We start from the raw sequence: 22,868 nt of genomic DNA on the forward strand, positions 1-22,868 counted from the left end.
AAGAGGTTTGGTGGAGGGTAGGGGGTGAGCTTGTGGAAAGTTCAGAGAGTGGCAGCGTTGTCTTTTAAGCTTTATACTAATTACACATACATGAATGTTTTTTGTTCATGTTAACAAGCCAAATCATTTCGATCTTGCTGTTGCCAAGCAGGAGTTGAAGCAGGGTGAGGTTTGCACTGTGGTGGTGAGCAGTTGCAGTCTAAAGTTGAGGCTTACTTGCAACTTGTTTGTGCCCTTTTATGTCTCTCAGCAACTGGAAAAATCATCAGATAGGCTTGTCTGTGATTCACTTGTCTTCATACAAATATTTTAAGAGATTTTACTCAAGTTAAAAAGCTCGTAATTTAGATAACACAGCCGTGAAAATGATTGAGGTTCATATTTTAGGTTTCAAGCCCTACTTCTGAGTCAACTTGGATTCAGAAGAATGAGCTAAATTTCTCAGTACTGTCTGAGTACTTAAAGACATTTATTTTTATTTCTGCCTAAATATAAATGGTAGTACTTTTATTTTTGGACAAATTACTTTGTATGTGCATGGGAAGGTTTGCAGAAAATTATTGATCGGATTTATTGTAACAATATATAAAGGCAGAGGAGATTAGAACTGGGATGCTGCATGTAATGTAACGGTGGAATAATGAATACACCAAATAAGGAGCAAGTCTGAATGTAGAAGACAGGCAAGTGAGGACAGGAATGCAGTATGGAAGCAGAATGTAGTGGCAGGAATGCATGCTCATTTTTCTTCTTTGTGCATATATGCATTTAAGTTAATAATTTTGAAAAAAAAATAAGCTTGTATCACTTCTTTGTTCTCCTCATGTCGTCCATTTTTGTTACTTCAGTTTTTCTGACTCGTTTCATGTGCCTTAGTTTCTTGCTTTCCATTTCTGCATTTCTTTGTGGAAGATTGGGACTTCAGTTTCTTAATTAATGTCTAAGATATCTGTCCTATTCTTTTATAAGCTTTTGCCTTTCATCTTTGCATTGAAAATAGCTGCTGGTTACAGAACCTGAGGAAGAAACTACAGAGGAAAGGGTTTGCTGCTAGATGAACTTAAACCTGACCCCTAATGTCATTTCATGAAGTCATGGCAACAGCCTGCTCATGAGGGAGAGGAAGGGATAGGCTGCCCAAGCAAATCGCTTTGTCTGTCGGAAAGGTGGACCTGAAATCAGTGATCGGCCCACTTGATTTTTCTTGATCCTACAGTTTCTTGCTCTAGGAGAAAATGTAGAAGAACTGGAGTTTAGGGGAGACTTATCTGTCCCATGTAGTACAACATCAGTTCTAGGGGTGTGATTTTACTCATGAAGTCGTAAGTTAGGTTGCACCAAATGGCATGTAATGGAAGTTTTTCATATATGTGCTCGTATCTTTTTGAAACCGGATGCAAAAATAAATTTCATGAGTTGTGGTAGTATGCAGCCTCTATGCTGTGATGCTTTTTACAGGTAGCATTCTGTTTGTGCAGTTATGTTTTAATCATTTTTTTGGACTTTTTGATTAACTAAGTTAAGGTCTTTTATTATTACTAAAATTCCTCTGTAAGAATGTTTGATGTCACCATAAATGATGACGACAGTAACTTACAACAAGATTTTATGGCTGTATGTATTTTTGAAAAGATTGTGTGTACTTCAGTGTTTTATGTGGTATGGCTTTGCTTTTATAATAGAATTCTGTAGTTTGCAGAGAAGGCGGCAGTTGTCACTTGAAAATTAATCTCATAGCTTAGAGGGTATTGTCTGACAAGCTGACGGTTTTTTATTCAGTATTTCACTGAACAATATGGCACACAAGTATGAAAACAAATCCAGCTCTGTATGTGTATAATTTACTTTCAGAATGTATAGAAACTTACTGTGACGTCAGCTCAAACTTCAGGTATTCAAATTAAACTCTCATTATAAGGTAATTTCAGGCATTTACCAATAACAACATAATACCAGTTTATAGGAAGCTCTGTTTCCATGGAATATCCCGAGTGGTTAAGCAGCAGGGGAGTCTTCTGCTTTAAGTTAAATAACTGCTGTTTCTGTATGGCTTGTTTACTACTTGTTTAATTCTCAGTGCAATGTGCTCTTGAATTGAGCATGCAAAAGTCAGCTAAGAGTTCTGTTTTCTGTGTCTCCGTTTATTACTTGCTGTACGATAATAAAGGAACTATTTTATTGGGTTAGTTGTAATTAACTTCAGCACTAGGCATTGGTATAAATCATTCCTAATCTGTTTTCTTTAAATTTTCATTCTTTTTAACTGGTTCAACATAGTTTCTTTCTGTCATCCTCTTACGTAAGGACTGGGGTTGTAATTGCTTTTTTGAATTAGGCTGTCGGAAGCTAACATGCATGTTCATCCAAGAATTGATTAAGGAACACTAATGAATTTCATACAACACTTTTAAAAGATTTACAATAAATACTATGCAATAAATACGCTGTAGCAGTGATCTCTAACAGTGTAACAGTTCAATACATTGTTGTCATGCTGCGTGGCTGGAAAAATGTTGCAGTGGTTACTTTGATTCAGTTTCTTTTTTAAAGTAGTTAATGACTTTGTGGTTATGAAATACTTGAAAAATGTTCTACAATTCCATAGAGTACATTTTATAAAGTAACTGTTGTTATAACAAGTTTTATTTCTATGTTTTAACAAGAGAAAAATACTGGAACAACTCACTGAGAGTTTTCAGTTCTTTGGTTCAGTCTTGGTGTTTGGTACCAACTGATTCCCGTATCTTTTTAACAAACTTATCAATAATACATTTATGTACTTCTGCATTTTCAGTTGTTGGTTAACGGCACAGATTTAAAGCAAGTAAATATACCTCACAGGCCCTTTTCAATCAGTTTTGCAGGAGCAATCTCACTTTTCTTCATTCCTTGTTCTTTTCAGGGGCAGTCACACAGGCAATCTCAACTCACCATTAGCGTTCATTAGTAACATTTGAGTGCATTTCAGAATATTTCCCCGCAATTGAATCCTCGATGTTAGGTCTCCCCTTGAGAATAAAAATCCAGTTGATTTTTATGCAACTTTCTCCTAGAAGATTCATTAATTTTTTAAATACAGAGACTTCGCTGGCTGATTTTTTAATTTTTTTTTATTTTTAATTTATTATTTTATTTTTATTTTTATTTTTTACAAAAAGCAATTTTTTTTGTTTTTTTAATTGAATACCAGCAGTAAATACTTGTTATTGTAACTGAGTGTGTTTGATAGCTTAAAAGTCTTATAAAAATAATTAGCTCTTTTATATAGTTCTGATGGCAGCCGAGCAAATTTCCCCTGGAGCAGTCTCTAATGAACAGGCCTTGATTTTTCCAGTTGGGCTTTTAGACTCCCTGAGGACTTGACTTCAGACCTTGAAGGGCAGCAGCTGCCATTTGTCTTGAGACTGGAGTTGCCAAACAGACAGACCATATACTAATAGGATGCATTTGTTCAGCCTGACTGTGTGGAGCCCTGATAGAGGCATAATGATGATCATCAGTTGCAAGCTTGTAGCTGGCTAGGGTTAGAGTAACTTCTATCATCCTTATTGCAGTCAAAACCTCTGTATTGACTAGTCAGATTTCTTGACTTGTTACGCTGATGCCATGTTTAAGCTTACATACATAGTGTAAATTTGGATAAATTCAAAGCTGTTTGATAAGTTTTCTCCTGATGAAACATCAGTAAATATTTTTGCAGACTACTGCTTTTCTTTGTAAATGTCAACGTTCAGCAACAGTGATGTGTTTATCTGTGGAAGGGTGCTTGTGTGTAATTACTTAAATTATTTTTTTTCTCCATCAGTTTCAGATTGTTCTTCCATTACTGTTATTTTGTTAATTCCACTGTTATTTGGGCATCCCTGTATGACTGTTCTAAATAAGGTCATCTTCAAATATATTTTCTGGTTGCTCTTATGTTTGAAACGTCTCATCTCTGCAAAATTTTGCTTTTTTGTACTCTACTCAGTAGGTGTTACTTTGATATTAAAATATTGCATAGTTTTTAGTTATGTTTTCCCTAATTCCATACTGTTTTTCATTTTCAATGTGTCTTTGGGGATTTAAAAATGTTAAGCAAACTCTCTGCAAGTTATGTGTTTGCAGATGTCAGATACTCTGCTTAATGTGCAGTCTAGCTTTTTTTAATTATGAAAAACACATCTGAGATATAATCTAGTTTTTGCTATATATTCTTTATTACTGAGTTCATTCATGCCTGTAGTGGATGTGGTGCTGAGAGAGTGGTGACACCAAGTACAAACACTGCTGAAAAGTTCTTGATAGTTTACTTTAGACACTTAAAGATTAGAATATCTCTCCATGAACATGTTTTTCACGCAGATTTGACCTTTAGTCTAGGCTATAATATGTCTCCTAGTCACATGTTAACACATATTCCCACCCTACTCCTTAGTGCTCCATTCATAGTTGTCACTACGGAAGTCATCCTTCTCATTTGTTTAAGAATCAAAATAAATTTTTAAAAACTTCAGCAGATTAATGGGAAGCGTGGATTAAGAAACAATTGACTGCCTGTCTTCTCTTGCATTTGAGTGTGCATTTCAAACATGAGATATAATTCGTCATGGTTAATATGTTAGTATTGCCAGACGATTTTTTTTTTTCTGACAAGTTATGTAAGGGATATGTGTGAGTGTGCATGTATACATATAAACATAAAAGATGACTTAATGGTACTACTATACTTTGACAATGGAGCAGTTTTAATCTCTTGGTACTTTTTGGAATGTTTTTGAGATGCATATTTAATTGTTCAACAGTGAGATCAGTACGGATTAGGCTCACAAATATTTTCATATAACTTGGATATGTATTTTTGGTTAATTCTTTGAAATATGGTTCTGTTAATTTCCTAGGAGTGCACAGATGAGGATGAATTGTATGTTGCTGTGTACATGCAAGCGCTTGAAACTGCAACCCATCCAAATATTTCTAAAAAATAAATCCTGGCATTTGTTTGAGTGATTAAAATTTAGAAATGACTGTGTGTTAGTTAAGGGCTCTACCTTCCTTACTCTGTTTGATCTCTAACTGTGGATGCAAAGAGATTCTCAAGAAGAATAAGATAGGGCAAGCGTATGTGACGCTCCTCCATGACTTCTCCATGTGTGTTCTTCCTCTTTCCCGCTGCTGTCAACGTGGGGTATTTTCTCAGTTGATTGGAGTTACTGTGATTTTACTAAATGTTGGTGAGTTTTCCTTGCATGCCAGCTCCACTTTCTCCTACATTTAAGGAGTGCAGCATTCTTTAGCAGTGGGTTCCACTGGTCTGTAATGCACTTTGAGAATAATTACCTCCGTTTATTTGTTCTCAAACTGGCTTCTACTAGCTGATGCTTGTAGAAAAGGCTTTTAGATGGGCAAGGATAAATAATGAGCTCCTCAACTATTAAATCTGATCAGGAATATTCAGGATGTGCAGGGAGCCAACAGCAAATGGAAAAAATAACTGATCGATAGAGGTGACACCTGAAAATCCAAGTTCAGTACAGACTTAAGGATCTTCAGTATTTATCTAATATTGCCACAGAATGAGAGACATGGCTTCTTTTTTAAAAAAGAAGAAAGATTATTGAGTAGTATGAAAGACTTCTAAATGTATTTTGAGGTGGAATAACTGCACATGTAGATCCAGGTTACTAAAGAACTGGGTTACTAAATTGCTGGTTGTAGTCTAATGCTTGTTTTAGTTTTCTGTCAGCATGTATTTCCCAGACGAAGGAGATGTGGCAGTGATTTACATGGATTTTAGTGTCACATGACTAATCATTAGTTAGGATTAATTAAAAAAGAAAGCTGTCAAATAGATATTTAAAAAAAAAAAAAAAGAACGAAATGCCCAACTCAAATGGGATGACAGTAGGTTAAAATACAAACCTTGAAGGAGATTGTTTCTGAAGGGGTGGTTTTAATGGTTTTAATACTAATACTGCTTCGTCTCTTCAACTGATGACCTTTGTGTACTTATAATGTGTTAGTGAATCTTGTTGATGATATAAAATTGATGCTATAAAGGACTGGGATATGATTTTGCTTATGACAGGATTGCGCAGTAGCGACAGGAAATGTAATATAGTGTTCTATACAAAACAATAATTCAGATGATGCTCAAAGCATCGTTTCAGGAAAGGATATAATGCATGCATTTTGTCTCGAGTACTTTTCAAAGTGTTTACAGATTCCATTAAGGAAGTGGGTGAAACAGTAATGAGCTAAGAAGTTTCCACATCAGACATGGTATTTGAGTAAAATGAGATTTCTTATTTGTCTCCTTGAAATGGTTGCTTTTCAGTGTAGCTATTTGTGCATAGTGCTTCTGCCTTTTTGTCTGCTTCGCTATTCTCATTGTACAGTGACCAAAAGCATTAAAAGTAGGTTATGTCTTTCAGTTACTAAACATTTACAGCCATCGGAAATGATGGTCAATTAAGTACAGCTTAGAACAGGTATGAAATTATTGACTTTGTTGATCTTCTCTTACAGTCCTTCCTTAGGAAAGTGCTGAAATGTGTTTTGTAGTTATTTAGTTGCATTAGTGGTTGAGTTTGAGGCTTTTAACGTGTTTTTTTCCCTAATACCTTTGGGAGATGGATAACTAAGATGTTGATATAATAATGCAATATGCACACTGAGTGTAATTGTTTGAGAGAACATATACTGTGGGGAAATATTGAAGGGATCATGAAATATGATGACCATTAGTCTTTTCTTTCAACTATTAAAACTAGCTTTAGGGTGTGTTCAGCTGGGATTTGTGAAATTGTTTAGACTAACGCTGCTTTTGATGATGTCTGATGTAGAGAAAAATGCTGAAAAGTATCATGATAAATACGCCTTCTTTTCACTTTTGGCATCCTCCATCTTCACCAATTAAATTTCCAAGTGTTGTAGAGAGTTCTGTTAATGAGAGAGAGAGATTACTGACGTAGAGCAACAGATGGGCAGTGTTGTAAAAAGAACTTTTACTTTTTTTTGCTTTTCAGGAACTTTTGGCTAACACAGTCATTTTAACAATCTTCACACAAAGCTATTTACAAGTCGATATTGTATTAGAAGAGCCTCTTAACAATATTAGTTCTGCAAATTATTTTGTTTAGATTATTAACAACCTAAAGGGCTTTTTTAAGTGAATTAAATATTTCTTAAAAGTATTTGAAACAGCTTTCAGGCTAACTTGAAGTCTTGTAGTGGTGACAGTAAGAAGGCAGTGGGAGAGAATTGGAAGGATGATGGGAGAGAGATCAGTAAAATAAATGTAGCCGGAAAAAACAGTGATACCACTGGGGGTATTACAAAAATTGTAATAATAATTAAAAAATATATATCAATGCAACAGTATGTAAATGGAATCTAGCTGACGTTTAGAATGTTACATGACTAGCAATGCATCTAAGCTAGTTATATAAAAAGTAATGAAATCCTTTATTATTCATGAGGAGTAGTACATCACAAATTCTAATTATTCTTCTCTTAATTCTGCCTACTTCAACATTACAGTGTCACACATTAAAAATGATTAAGAAGTAGAAAATGAGTTGATAGTGAAACATGGCAACCTTTTAATTTTTCTGTTGGTTTTTGTGTGTGTCTGATCAAACTTGATGTCTCTAACTTAGAGGGGTAATATCACTTCGCAAATACGGGTAGCTAAAAACTTTCTCTGGTGGTACAGTGAGTGCTGAATACTTCTGTTCTTAGAAATCAGAAATAGATTTAAGATCAATCTGCAGTTTTGTGCTTTCTGTCTGTTCTAAAACTGTCAAGATTTCTAAAAAAATAATTGCTAGGATTGCTGTTTCTTACAATAAAACAAGGAAATCAAGAAAGCTGATGTAATGCTAAGATACCTGCCTGCATGGCTTTTGTTGGCTTAGAAGGGGAACAAACTTAAGACAGTTAAAACAGTTATGACTGAATTAAATAAAGAGCTATATCCAGTCTGTTCTTTCCAAATCCCTGTATTTTTTCTCTACAATGTCTCACACATTTGTTACTCCATATTTTTTTTTTTTTTTTTAATTTCTGTCAATTTGTTGCTATTGAGTATGGGATTCCTAGGCTTTGTTGTATTTTTGTTGACAAATTCAGCTGCTTTGTCAGCTTTCAAAAGAGGAAGGAAGCCCCACTAATGTGTCGTGTTCGTTGATTACTTCTTAAAATGTCTTATAAGGAGATCAGGCAGAACCTGCACCTACTCCTGAAGGGCGTGTGGAATTTTGCTATTACTAAGGGTTCTCTTGGATGTAAGAAACGTGTGGTGCCTGCCTCTGTGCTGTTAGAATTATTTTAATTTGTTATTTTTTTTTTTAATTTAATACGTGTTGGGTGTTATTGATGTATTATTTGATAAACCTGATTTTTGCACTAGAAGTGAACATATGATGCAAAGATGAGAAGACTATTATCTATATATGTAATTAGTATTTAAGAAATCTGTTTTTAAACAATAAGCACTAAATTTATTTGAAAGATTATATTAGTATTACCAAGTCTCACTAAGGCAGAGGATCAGTGAACCAGAGCAAGCTGAGAATTAGCACACAACATAGTGAACGATGAAGAGTTATTTGTGGGATGTTTTTGTTTTCTTCTGCCCTCCACAGAATGTGACTTGGAATGGATGACACTTATTTGTTCTTGCTGGTGATTGTTTCCTTCCTGATTACCACACAATTAATGCTTTTTATGTTTGTTAGTGGTGTAAGTGATCAGAATTTAAAAGGAGCGTGACTTTCTAACCCTAGATGGTTTTTGTTGGTCTCATTTTTACAACTGTCTTCTTTTTCTCTTTCTCAGGAGTGGCAGAACTCTATACAAAAGAATGCTGGTCTTGCCTTTATAGAGCTAGTCAATGAAGGAAGGTAAGTCAAAATAGCAACTCTGTCTTAGCATTTAGGAACTTAGGGCAACTTAAGTGTCTTGAAATACTTTCCTAGAATTTTGCTTCTGCTGTTTTGTTTTGTTTCTGTTTGTGTTACAATTTCTTTGAGGCTCACAAGCATAAACTCATTTTCTTTAACAGTTCTACTTAGTTCTAATACTAAATAAGAGATTTTACAGAATCTGACTGCTCTGGTTTCATCGAACAAATCGCATAACAGTATCATGGATTTCTTCCTGTTCTTGTGCACTGGTTAACGTTGAAACTGTAATTTGCATTTGACTAATCTCTTGAATAAGGGAATTGATATTTGGAAGGTATTATAGCTAGGAATTGTTAAATAAGCCTTTGCCTCAAAAATTAGATTGCAGTTTCCTCGTTTATGTTCTATCTACTTTATAGAATGGAAAAGTATCCCTTTAAAGTGCAGAAATTGTGTTAGTGTTCCCAATCAGCCTTCATGTTCTGTCCGTAACTATATATGTATATTACTGAGACTTAAAGAAAATGACAGAGCAGTTGTTGAGGCCATGTTCTTTAACTCATGGTGACTATTCAGAGCCATCAATATTTTCTTCATTAGGAATAGATTATGAGGCAGACTAAGAACAATATTTATGTTTTCAAAAGGATTTTTATTCAAGATGTCTTTGCTAAGCAGCATTATAAGAAATTAAAAGTGCCATTTTCAAAAGCAGTATTCTGTTGGCGAGCAACTTAAGCTAGTAATAATCTCAACAGAAAATCGATTTCACAGGAGTAGGGCAGTGCTACCGAGCTAAAAATAGAATAATTTAACACAGAAATTAAAAGGCTCTGTAAACAGCATCGTAGACGAAATGGCTATTTGAGATTTTTCTTCTACACTGCATAAATGTTCTCCAGATTTCTAGAAGTAATGAGCATTGTAATGGTCGCATTTCACTTTACGTTAAGGGAAACACCATTTTGAGGCAGAAAAAACATTTTGCTACTGGTCTTGATCCCAAGGGCCAAGGTAAAGTAACAAGGGTGTTCAGTTACAGTGTTAAGATCTAGCCTGTAGTTGTTTCCTATTATGTGAGGCTGACCTGTCCTGACCTTACTTATAAAGTGCCTGCTATAAATTTGGCCCTTGATTAATGTTTTATTAGCATAGATAACGTAGAGATCCCACACACATGTAAACCAGAATGTAAGGTACATCTGGGTAAGATGATTATCATGAACAAATCAGTTACCGAGCTTAAGTAGCAGTTACCTGGTAGTCTGTTTGTTCAGGTCAAGCATTCAGAGAGCGTTCTATCAGTAAAGTGTTTGGAATTGACTATTTTCTTTTAAAAACCTACAGTGCCCATCACAGACAGATGGAATCACTCCCCCGCCTCCATAAACAACATCAATAACTTATAGTCTAGTCTTAGCAGAGTGGTTGTCTCAGGGACAAATGATCCCTTAAAGACTGAAAAGTGTGGTTTTGGTTAGCAGAAAATATCTAAGTAATTGTTACTTCATTTTTTTCATGACTCATAGCAGAGCTGTTTTTTTAAAAAGTGGGAACATAACTTTCATTATGGGGAAGAGGGGAGCGGATTCGTTTCTTATAAAAATGTCTCCTTTTATCTAGTTCCATTTTTCCTCCATTCCGGTTTATAGGAATCTTTTAAAGTTGCTGCTGAACCGGTCATTGTGTTGCTTTGTGGCTTTTCAGCATTCACTAAAAGGAAGCTATTATCCCTCCTACAACATGAACTACATTCCAAAACTACTCTTTTCATCTCCTTTATAAAGGTCACACATTATTCTTCTTGCACCTATACTAACATTTACTCTAAAGCATCTCTTTTATTTTTTTCGTAACACTGTGGTTTTTTTAAGAACTCCAAAAGCTGAAACCTTAAAATTATAATTAAAAAAAATGGAAATAGCTGAAGGATTCTGATTTACACTTTTAATACAATTCTGTAACAGTAGTTGAATTTTTAAATTGTCTCCTACAACTCAAAGGAAGATGACAAGGTGTTTGTACACAGGACAGAACTGATTTCAGCAAGTAAGGATGTCCGTGGGGTACCATGATGCATGGAGTGTTAGAATAAATAAAATAATATTAAGGACAGTAGAGCTGCCTGGAATTTGTGGAATCGCAAAATTGCTGTTGTCTGCTTTATTGGTGGAAAATGTCATGTTATGGGCTTTGTGAAGCACAGTTTTCACAACACTTATTGCTCATTTTCGGACAAGTTATTGACGTATTGAAGGGTATTTCAGTTTGAAATTTGTCCTCCTGTATTCCTGTAGGTTTTTTTTTTTTTCGTGGTGGTGGTGTTTTCATTTTTATCAGGCAATTAAGACAACTAAAAATGTTTCTGGAATCAAATGAGCTTTAAAAGAGGAGATTTAAAGCTCTTCTTATATTTGCCTTTAAATGTCTTCTTTCCTTTTATGTGAAAGGTATGAATGTACCTCTCTCTCTCTCTCGCCAGTTGAGAGTTTTATGTTTTGACTTGGTGTGTTTTGGCTACGATTCCCTGGACAGAAATATGTGCAGAAAGTCTGCCTCTGGGACTCGTAAGGTCTGCAATGTATGTACTGAATTCAGAATGTGTTGGGCTGAATTTGATCATGTTTGCAAATAACTAGTATATAACATGCTGCTCCCAGGCTTTGCAAATTCAGGGGGCCACTGCTATTCTGTGTGTAGCAAAATAGGGTTGTTTGAACCTAGAGATATTTCGAGTAATCAAAACAGGGGAAAAAAATCTCTAGAAGGGAGACTGGATTGTGAAGATACAGAATGGTAGACCTACTTAAATTGTGAAATAAACAACTGAGGTCTTTGAAGGACAGGATACAGCGTAGTTAAAAAAAAAAAAAAACCAAAACAAACAAAAAAAAACCTGTGTAGAAAGCCAGGAGAGTGTTGAATGTAAGTGAAAAGCTAAAGGAGCAAATATTGGAAAATCTTTCCAAAAATGAAAACAGAAACAAATTTCAAAACATTGCTGCATTGAATGTTAATCTGCATTTAATAAAATGAATATACGTTTTACAATAACGTTATGTCTGGCTCTTTGAAACCTTGTTAAAAAGGTGCCAGCATGTGCTGCTTCCTTGTGCTCTCAGCCATGTGTGCAGCAGAAACATAGATTGTAAAACATTTTCTTTAACCTGTTGAACTTATGTCAGCCTAGATTTCAGTCTTGGTACATGCTTTTCACCTTTGGGTCCTCCCTTTAGGGACAGTCTGTTTTGAAGCCCTCAGACGAAGACCTTACTGATGAGAGAATTTGTTTTACTGGAACCATCCTTTCAGTGTGATTGGTTCACTCACATAGCCAGTCTTCTTCAGAGACTTCCGAATTGTCCAGACATATTTCCTTTGTTGTTCTCACCCTGGAACTAATAATCTTTCCTCCTTATGCAGGAGATATTCAAGCTATTATTTCTGAACTTGAAAAAAACCTACTTGTTTGTGTTACTTTCTTGAGTCAACAAATGTCTCTTTTGTTAGCCTCTTATTTCCTCTGCTTAGTTAGCAAACAAACTCCTTTGCTCTGTGAAGGTTAAAATTCTCTCCAGTCACTTTGATTCATTAGCACACTTTAGTGTGAAGCAACTCTTATGCTAGACCTTATTTTCTGTATCAGTCAGTGCACTAACAAACGTACTTGTGCTTGAGACTAGGCATGACAGTTATTATCCCCTTTGGGGTGATAATGGGTTTGGCATGGCAGGGGTTGAGGGATCAGTCTCCTAAGCATGCTGCAGCAATTATTCTTTCACATTTTCAGTTGAAGAGACTCTTGGACATGACTATCTTTAATTTTCTCAAACACGGTTTTCTTAGTCATCTGAAGAACTAAGTGCTGTATTCTTCAGTGTCTATACATTTGTACATGAGCATTCAGATAAATTAAAATAATTTTTTTTTGTTAACATACAAAAAGCATCTGTATGTTAAAAGAAAAATGGAAAAAAACCATCAAAAAGCGATCACATAAAGTTTGCTGGAAAGATGCCTTAATTAAATGTACGGAACGCATTTCTTCCTCTTTGCCATCCCCTCTTTTAAATCCTAAACTGAAGCAAACCTGAGGTTTTACAAACGTATCCAGGGGAAGCAGAACTAATGAAGTTTGTTTGTTTCTTCTCTAACTTTTTCGTATGGGTAGGTTCTCTGCAGTCTGACGAGGATTGAAATCTCAAAAAATTTCTCCATATCAGGATTCTCATCCAATATTGGATTATTGCAATTTCCTGCTCCCCTCCTCCCCCTAAGGGCGTTTACAAAGTTTTCTGTCCTCTGCTGGGTTTAAATATTATGTTTTGGAAAATTCCAACCTTCTGTTAAAAAAAAAAAAAAAAAAAAAAAGTATTGGTTATAATTACTCAAAGAATTCAGAAGTTACTGAGAAGAGGAGGAAGAGGGCAGGCAGCAACATCCTTGGACAGTAAAGATTTCACTAACCAACCAGAAAAAGCCCCAAATCTCGCCATAAATAATCACATACAAGTGGAATTATTCTCCCAAAGCATAACATCCAGTAGTTTAAAATCTGGAATGCTGTAATCATTTGTATTTCTACAGTATTTTTTTAGAAGTTACTGTACTATGAAAATTTCAACATCACCTGCTGTTCTTTCTCTTAAATTGCAGATATTACTTTTGACTGGTAATAGATGCAAATATTTTTAATATTGAAATTGTTGGCAATCAAACCAGTTGGCCAGTTACTCACACGCCTTCCTAACAGAAAATAAGGGACAGATGTAGGCTGCCCCATTCAATTGTCTTTCATTTACGGTGGTGCGGTCACTCTCAAGGAATGAGTGTTAGAGAATGTGTTGCCATAGGAGCAACTACTGTGATGGAAAGTAGTTAGAAAAATATAGCTATTAATGAAAAAAATGGATGATAACTAATACACTTAGCCTTTATGCATAATTGACCAAAAATGGCTCAGGAAAAGATAATGTTGTAGTGTCCAAACTAGAACTGATTATTAGCAGTCTGCTTCCCTTGTTACAGCCTCTCTGCCCCAGCCTACTGATACTACAGAACCAGCACCTTAATCTTGGTTTGTAGGAGGAAAAAAATTGTTTTCCACATTTTTTCTCTTGTTATTTTTAGCATTCTGCCATTCTGGTTAAGTGATAGGTTTTGTAAAAGGGATTTTAGATAATTTATTTTCTGACTTCTAAAGCTATTGTTTAGCTTCATAGCAGACACAGCTTTTTTTAATGCATGAATTTGAACTACGGAAGACCATTCAGCTGGACTTTAACCAACATTTGAAATGTGCTTAAAATTAGAAATTGTAGCCTGCATGTGTTTCAGAAATGGAAGAGTGATTTGAGGTGGGGTTCTTGAACACTACTTGATTATCTTGTGTGTGCACCAAGATGTTGTGTGACATACACAGCCATTTTAAAAACAGTTTTTTATTTTACTGAGTTTTGTTTGATCATTTGTGCAAGGATTTAAATTGCGTCGTTTTATGTAACTGGAAACATATGAGCTTTGCTGCAACCTAATGAACAAGCAGAAGCTTTTTGGGAGAACTGATTTAATGATTAAAAATTAATGTAAGCCTTTATGCTCATAATTTTGGAGTGCATGTATGTGATAAAGCTAGGTTTTGCTTTGGGGAATATGTCATTAATTTGTTGGTTCTGTAAAAAAGCGAAATCATAAAACGCTTTTGAGTGCCTGGGAATTCTTAAATGTATCTTTATGTATGATATTTCTAGTAACATCTGCTTTTAAAAAGTAAATTAATATAGTAGTAGCAAGAAGGTATTCAGCACACTGTGTGTGTACAGGGATTGTACAAATTTTCATAAATTCTGTCAGTCTTGATGCAGAAGTGAATGCAACCTCAGATTAATTTTCACTTGGCTCTTACGTGTTCTGAATAGCTATTCTAGAGAGAAAAGAAGGGATTGCTGCGTCCTCTCTTAGATGTCCTTTCAGAGTGCTATTTGGGTTTATTACCTTGCAAGTCCAAGGCAGCTTTCTGGTGTCTCTGTGCAGTTCACTTTCTTCAACATTTTGAGGGGCGTAAATGTGTTCAAACTTTGGACTTGTCTGTATTTTTTTGATGATAGAACAGGATATAGAGTTCTACGAAGCAATTGTAAAACTGCCTTGCAGCTGTAATTCCAACACTTTACACGCTGAGTAGTCAGATCCCATGAAAGACAGTTTGTATCCCTGTAAGACGCATCTCTTGATGTAAGAGAATCTTATATGCTAGGTTTATGAGGAGTGCAAATAGAAAAGCTTGCTTTTATCCTCCTTTCCTGGCTATCTCGGAGTTCTTTGCTGTGGGGCTATCTAGAACAATCTACCGCAGTCTGTCCTGTGGTGCTTTATGAGAGATTTATGCCCAAACAACTGTTGAAAGTGTCGTCTACAAAGGTTTTGCAGTATTTCAATTAAAACTAGTAATTGTTGAACATCAGCAATACTAACCCAGGTTTTATCCATTTCTCACTCTTACAAGTGTATTTCTATTCTACCTTTTATTTCTCTTGCACTCCTTTTTTTTTTCCCTTGTTCCAAGAAGGTTCACTAATTAACCATTCAGCAGTTAGACATCAGAATAAAAAGATTTCTTGCTTTATCTCTTGTGGTGTTCTTATCCAGTGTAACAATAAAAATCAGAATATCTCATCTGTTTGGCTGTTTCACTTTTAAGCTGTTGTTCACTTAGTTGTTTTACCATGTCATTCCCGACCCAGCAAAGTATGCAAGTATATATTTGACTTCCCACATGGGTTCTGTCCCACTGCTTGTTTTTACTAGGCTGTTCAACTTTACAAAGTTATTGATATGAAACAAACTGCTTATGCAAAGGGGGAAGAGTCTGTTTGAGGCACTGTCATTACCCATAGCTGTTGTGGTCAAACTCACGCAGAACATGCATATCTAGCCATGCAGGAAAAACACTTCGTTGTTCAAGATCAGAAAAAGCTGAGTAATGTTTCTGTAAATAAAACAGATGGTAATCTACCAAGTGGGAGTGTACGTGAGTCTCTTCAAAAGTAATGCCACTTACTTATTTCCACAGAAGTGACAACAGATAGGAGAGCACAATTATACTATTTGATAGAACAGATTCTCAATTGCAAAACACTGTCTTTCAACATAGTCACCACCACTATCTGTGCATTTTCACTAGCAGTGAGCAAGAGCCAATGTGTGCTATACTCTTAAAAATCTCTAGCAGTGCAGGTGCCCCACTGTCACTGTTGCTGCTACTGAAACACACCAACCCACTGTGCTCATACCCACTGTTTGATCTCCCTCAGTATTAAGCAAGTATTGATGAATGCCAACGGATTCATTTCTTCCCGCATGGAGGAATTCTAGGGCACACCTTTGTTCTTTAAGTGCTTCCATATTAGGTGCCGTTTTGTCAGACTGCCCCTCTGCTGCTGTCTGTAAAAAAAACCAAACCGTAACAGGATATTGTTGAGCAGGTTTAGCCTTCACTACCATGCCCCAGCATCCACTTCTGAAGTTATATAATGAAATAGGAGGCATTACTTTTGGAGCAACCCTCATAAATCTGTGATTCATCAGCATTTCCAGCATCCACCTCTGAATTTACATGTCTACATCATGAAATAGGAGGCATTAGTTTTGGAGCAGCCCTCATAAATCTGTGATTCATCAGCATTTCCAGCATCCACCTCTGAATTTACATGTGTACATCATGAAATAGGAGGCATTACTTTTGGAGCAACCCCGTAAATCTGTGATTCATCAGCATTTCAGGTTTTGTTAACAGAAAAAAGTGGAACAGACACATGAGATAGTGGTATAAAAAGGTAAATCTGGGCCTTGCATCTGCATGTAGAGATTACGAAACAAGAATAAGAGTGAAGTTAGTGGACAATTATTTCTTTTAACTGGTATTCATTGTAATAGGGGTTAGAAGAAATTCAAATAACCTGTTCAATCAAGGAAATGAAAATGTCTTTTTGCTGCAGAAAAGCAAGTATAAACCAAAGTTTGGGATAGATGTATTTAGCACAGAAATAAACTGATGTAATCAGCTGGAATTAAAAACAGGATAGAAGCATATGTGAAATAGTGATTTATTTAATATTGACAGCAGTTGTTTTGTTATAAAATTTCTTCATGGGAAAACAACTTGCAGAATCTCCTTAAATCTTCAACAACCACCAAAACAAAAGACTGGGGCGTGTTTATGAACGCTCTGCTGTAGCTCAACCAGAAGGTTCACAGTTGATGGCGAAGTGAAATTATTTAGCCAGAAACATGCATGATCGATTTTGAATAGAAGATCAGAGTAGGTACCTGAAAGGACAGTTATGACCCTTTGAATCTTTGAAATGTTCTCATCCTAAGGAAAATCAAATTTTTCTAAACTTACTGTTTTTTTTGTGTAGATGAAAGCTTTTTTCTCATTATGTTCCCCGATACAGTAAGTGCAGCTTACAGCTGCTCACATATGTACGAAACATATTTTAGATAGTTTAGAGGTTAACTAATAGTTCGGCGAGAGTGAGTGGTTTTTGTCATTGCCTCACTAGTGATCTACTTAGCTGGAAATATTTGGTTTTGCTGCATGCAGTAGGCTACACATAGCAAATTTCTGTTTGGGGTTTTGTTTGCCTCAAATGAAAAAGAAGCAGCAGTCAGTGTTTCCAAATTTTTTGGTTTAGACCTAAATGAATAGAATTTTTTTATACAAACTGATGTGCTCTTTTATAGAGATGCTGAGAGCTTGTACTTGAATTTTAGTGATGATTGTGGGCGCCTCTACTATATCATGACACCATGACATTTGTAGGTAGGTAGGTAGGTATTGCATTGGATAAATTTGGTCCTTCAGGATGTAAATTCAAAATAAAATATGAATGGTGCATTTGGTAAGATGATACTGTTCTCAAAGGAGAAAATCCAGGCTGACCTACGTAGTAATACAACTTAAACAGTTAATAAAATTATAAAAACTTAAATGAAAGAATGTTAATGTAAGAGTGTGCAGTATTTGCTAAAGATGAATGAAAAGGAAGATTACAATTGTGAGTTTTTTTAGTATAAATAATGAGCACAGTTTTTGTATGGTGAAGAACAGTAAATTATTTCTTATGTGGCCCAGTTATACTAATAAAAAACATTTGTTCTTACCTTCTTAAGATCTTTACTTGCTGAATTTGGCATTCTGCAATAAGTGAAGTTGTATAGTAGTTGTTACATAGTAATATAAAACTGTTAGACTTTTTTTTGAGAAGAGTTGGAAGTTACTAGTAGGTATCTGTGTTGAGGTTAGGCTATTGTGTAGTTTTTAGCTTTAAGAGTTTTTGGCTGCCAAAAGGAGGAGTTCAGCTAGGCTGTATCTGCAAAATCACATGAAAGGTTTCTCTGGCTTTGTTAGGCCGCTGTGAAATATCGTAGAGCAAATGGGGAAATTGCGTGGCATTACTAAGAGAGAGTTGACAAAGGCGGGGACTGGTCCAAAGGAGAACAAGTTTCTTCTGATGCATAAGAGCTGTATGTTTTCACTAGGTAAACTTCTGGTGTGCTTTGAGTGTTACTTGGTCTGTGACAGAATGTAGTTTTTTGCTTCGTTTGGAATAAATCCATCATCTCTGCAAATGCGTAGTAAATGCTAGCGTACAGTCATTTGCTGGGGCTGGTCATTGGCTACAGTTAGTAGACAGAAGGAAAATCTGTAGAAAATAAGTACAACGATTATTGCAAAGCATGCTTTCTTGAACAGAAAGTGAACGACTAGTATTTTCCCAAGTTTGAACAGGTTAGCAGAAGGAATGGGTATTGCATATTCAATACTGATTTGATGTACTGATCTATATCAGGATATATTCATATCAGTAAATACATCTGTATGCATAATCTCTGTGCTTTTAGTAAGTCCTTTACTTTATTAAAAATGTTTATTTAAATACTTATTTGGTAGATTTGCAAGTGCTACTGTAGATCTTGGGGAAAGATGAGTCAAATGTTTGGAATATGCCCCAGTGTGATGACTATGACATTATTTATGCAAAGGTTCTTGTCACTGTAGGGTGTTATTTTTAGCTTAACGTTACTGTAAATGTTTAGAGACAGTGATGTTGAAGCTTCTTTTTTAGTTTAGCAACTACGTCGTCTTAACTAGTTTATTTTCTCTTTTTTTTTTTTTTTTTTTAAATCATGAAAAGTTATGAAATTGAAGTTATGCCATTCCAGCAGTGCCAGTTTTACAAGGTTATGATAGTAGAAGCATGTCACTAATGCTTACGGCCAAACTGTAGGTTAGCTGATAGTAGCTACTCCCATTCCAAAAGTGATTTATTAAAAAAGAAATAGAAAAAATAAGAAAAAATAGTTCCAAAACAATTGCTTCTGCACAAGTCTCCTCAAACACTAGGTAAAATCATGCCCCAAATAAAGAATTGTGCTTATTTCTTTTGTTAAGACTTCATGCAAGTTCAGTGACTTAAATGGTTGAGATGGCTTAATCTGGCTCTTTTAGCTCTTATATTGCAGCTTTCCTGGCCTTGTAGAGTGAGAAGCAGTGAACAAAAAGAACATTTCCGTCTTGTGATGCTTTTCTGACTCTAGATTTCATGACTTAAGTCCACAAGTGGACTTGCAGAATCGGGAACAAGATAGGAAATGAGACAGCACTGCAAGAATGATCTTACTGCCAAACATACGTATAGATACAGATTGAGCTGAAGCTGAAGTTCTAAATAAACATATCTGGATGATAAAATTGACATCGTATGCTTTAGAATGCATCCTGCATAATAAAGCCTGCCTTTCTAAAGAAGGGATCTTGCTGGACTCTGAACTTGTTGAAATGTGTTTTAGTTTATATGGGCCAAGTGTTTTTATGTTCTGCTCCTATCATAGTAGTGAGAAGCCATTAAAGAAAAAAAAAAAAGTTATAATGGGTTAAGAATAGGTATTTTGCAAAACTATCCAGTAGTAAAGGATTTGTATTCGAGTTATCTTCGAGTAATCCTATAGAAATTGTTATCCTCAAGTAATCCTATGGAAATGTGCACCTCTCAAAACTGTATGGCTCCTGGATAGTCAGATTTAACTTTATGAATCCCAATGTAACTAATTAAAAAGGAAATGTTTTTAGTAACAATATGTGAACTCGCAGAATAATTGGGTTGTAATTCAACTTGTTATATCTGCTGTCATTCATAAACTTGAGGTTTATGAAGGTCTCGGAAATCTCAGATTGTATCACAGCTTTGTTTTGTGTATAACCTGAAGCAATGTGTATCTCAGCATTTTGTTTGTGAGACTGAGGATATTTTACATTGTCTTTATTTTATAATGTCCTTAAAATATTACTTAAATGTATGCTTAACGTAGACTTCTTGTTTTGTATTTAAGAAAAAAAAGAACACTATACTGCAGAAGTGCAATTTACTTTTCTTTTGATGGACTTCATATTGTTTACATTAGGGCTTTTACTCTGGATATTTATAGGCATAAGCTGCTAACTTTTCTTTAGCCTGTGTTGTGTGTATAGGAAAGATTTTAATATATTTTTTTATTGTATATTACTGTTTATGATATTTACATCTTATTTGATTCTTGACTTAGTTTACTATTGAAATACAATTTTACTTGTTGCCAGAAGATTACCTTTCAACCTTATTTATAACATTTATTTAACATGGTCAAGACAGTGTTATAGAACAGAGCTCAGTGCACTTAAGTATATATACAGTATTGTTTTAGGATTTCATTCTCTTAAGGCAGCTTTTGAATATTTTCTGTCCACAGGTTGTTGAGTCAAACTATGAAGGACCATTTGGTCAGAGTGGCTAATGAAGCAGAATTTATCTTGAGCAGACAGAGGGCAGAAGATATTAACCGACATGCTGAATTTGAGGTAAGAAATGCGTTTCTTACTTCCAACAAAAAGAATCTCTGCTGTAACAAACATTCGGTAATAGAATATTGTAATCACAGAACTGCTCAGATTGGGAAACACCTTCAAGCTCATCAAGTCCAACCACAATCTAACCATACTACTCTAACAACCTCTGTTAAATCATGTCCCTGAGCACCACATTCAGATGGTTTTTAAACACATTCCGGGGAATGGTGACTCAACTACCTCTCTGGGGAGAGCCTGTTCCAGTGCATAACAGCTTTGCAGACCCAGGCAATTCCATTGTATAAAATGGTTAGCAGTCCTATTGGGTTTTTGATAGCATACCACTAACTCTTGGGGGAAAGCCAGGCTGTGCAGAGCACCTCAGAATCTGCAAATGCTGGTTTTGGAGAAAGAAATTGTATCATACCAATGCTCTTCTCTTCCTTGAGGCAAATATCACTTTATACGTTAAAGCTGTTTAGAATCACTGTCGAGATACAACTCTGGAAGAAAAAAAGACAAATCCAAGCACCCTCTCTCCCTCCAGTCTTACTGAAGATGGATAACAGTCTATTAAGCCCAAAACAAGAGATTACCTTTTTTCTTTTTCTGTAGCTTGCTGTTTCACTTAATCTGTCTCTAAAACCTTTTTACTTATATTTCACATGCTTCAGTGTGGTTTGTTGTGTTTTTGCATTTTCATCCCACTTAAGGGATTCTAAAGTAAAATATAGGGCTTGGTTTTTATAGACTTGTAATAAACATATGAGACTTTTTTTCGAAATCACATTAGTCATACCTCCAATTTTGGATTTTAGTTACTTCATGTAGCTCCCTTCTGTGTTCTGTAATTACTGGGATGTTTTAATGAAAATGAAGTTAAATCTCACTAAATTCACTAATACTCTGCTTAAAAAGTACTTAGTCTTCTTTCTGACATGCGATACTACTTGTGGTTTTGTTTCTAAAATGAAGCATTAAGGGATTGAAGGCACATTTATGTTTAACGTATTCCTAAACTGTTTTTCTCTTAAATCTTTTCTTGAAAAAATATTCCCCAAAGATGAAAGCATATTTGTCTTAGACAGTGCTTGTGTTCTAAAGGTCATCTATGTTGGCCCCAGGATTCAAGCTGTGCGTTGTTTAATAACATATCTGCACTTCATCTAGAGCTAGTTACCCCCTCCTGCAAACAGAGATGCTGTAAGATATCTACAGTACCATTTTGCAGTGGTGAAATAGCAGGCGTGTTTCATTTATTACATCAAGGGTTTGGCGACAGTCCTGTGGAGATGAAAAGTGCATCTTTTTACTTCATTCCCTAATAATCGTTGGGCTGGGACATGCTTGACATCTTTTGCTCTGAATTTAGGCAGAAACTCCCTGAATGATAAACAGCTCACTTTTTTCCTTCAGATGCAAACCGTGTACAAAAGTGTGTGTATATGTGGGAAACGTGTGGAATATAGGGTTCTCTCATGTACATGCAGACTACTGACGAATACAGTACATTAGTGTCAACTTCACTATTATAATCTTACTGCAGTGTTGGGACGTGTTTTTATGGTTTGGTACATAGCACAGATATGTTGATTTTCACCTTGTAGACACATGTTTAACTCATTTATAAAAAGCTATTTTCAAGGATGAGTGTGAGCCATTTTTAATCTTATGTTCTGGCACAAATTATCCTTCTGATTCTGTGAATGACTTGATTTCATTTCATGAATCATAAAATCTTTTTGGTATTGTCTATCCTGGTCTGCATGTAGCCTGCAGGCTGCAAGTTAAACATGGGTGATCTGTACCCTTCCAAAGTATGGGATGACCAAAGCCACCAGAAGAGTCTCCAAAGAAAGAGTTTTTAGCATACTATTTGAGTTTGAGCTATCACTTCAAATATAGAGGAAACTGTGAATACCTAAGTGAGATAGATTTAGATTGAAGAAAATGGAATAGGAATTACGTCTATCCGTATGTCTTTTCATGGCAGATCTTTTTCTTTAAGGAACATTGTGTCTTGAATAGCAACAACAACTGCACATCCACTTCCATCTCTGTGGCAAGAAAGGCATCTGTCATCTTGACTTGGA

The 22,868-nt window shown here is 35.5% G+C and overlaps 1 protein-coding gene across 4 annotated transcripts in view; it reads left to right on the forward strand.

Annotated features, from left to right (window-relative positions):
* The window catches only part of LRBA (LPS responsive beige-like anchor protein), a 367,611-nt gene that overhangs the window by 104,513 nt on the left and 240,230 nt on the right, over positions 1-22,868 (forward strand). For all 4 annotated transcript variants that reach the window (XM_042828460.1, XM_042828457.1, XM_042828458.1 and 1 more), the window contains exons 34-35: positions 8,821-8,885; positions 20,679-20,787. In XM_042828460.1, coding sequence (XP_042684394.1) covers positions 8,821-8,885; positions 20,679-20,787 — 174 coding nt within the window. The remainder of the gene's footprint in view (positions 1-8,820; positions 8,886-20,678; positions 20,788-22,868) is intronic.

This window comes from Centrocercus urophasianus, unplaced genomic scaffold (assembly GCF_019232065.1).
Source record: "Centrocercus urophasianus isolate 14NV4802_14NV808 unplaced genomic scaffold, USGS_Curo_1.0 seq_3, whole genome shotgun sequence".
Taxonomy (NCBI): Eukaryota; Metazoa; Chordata; class Aves; order Galliformes; family Phasianidae; genus Centrocercus; species Centrocercus urophasianus.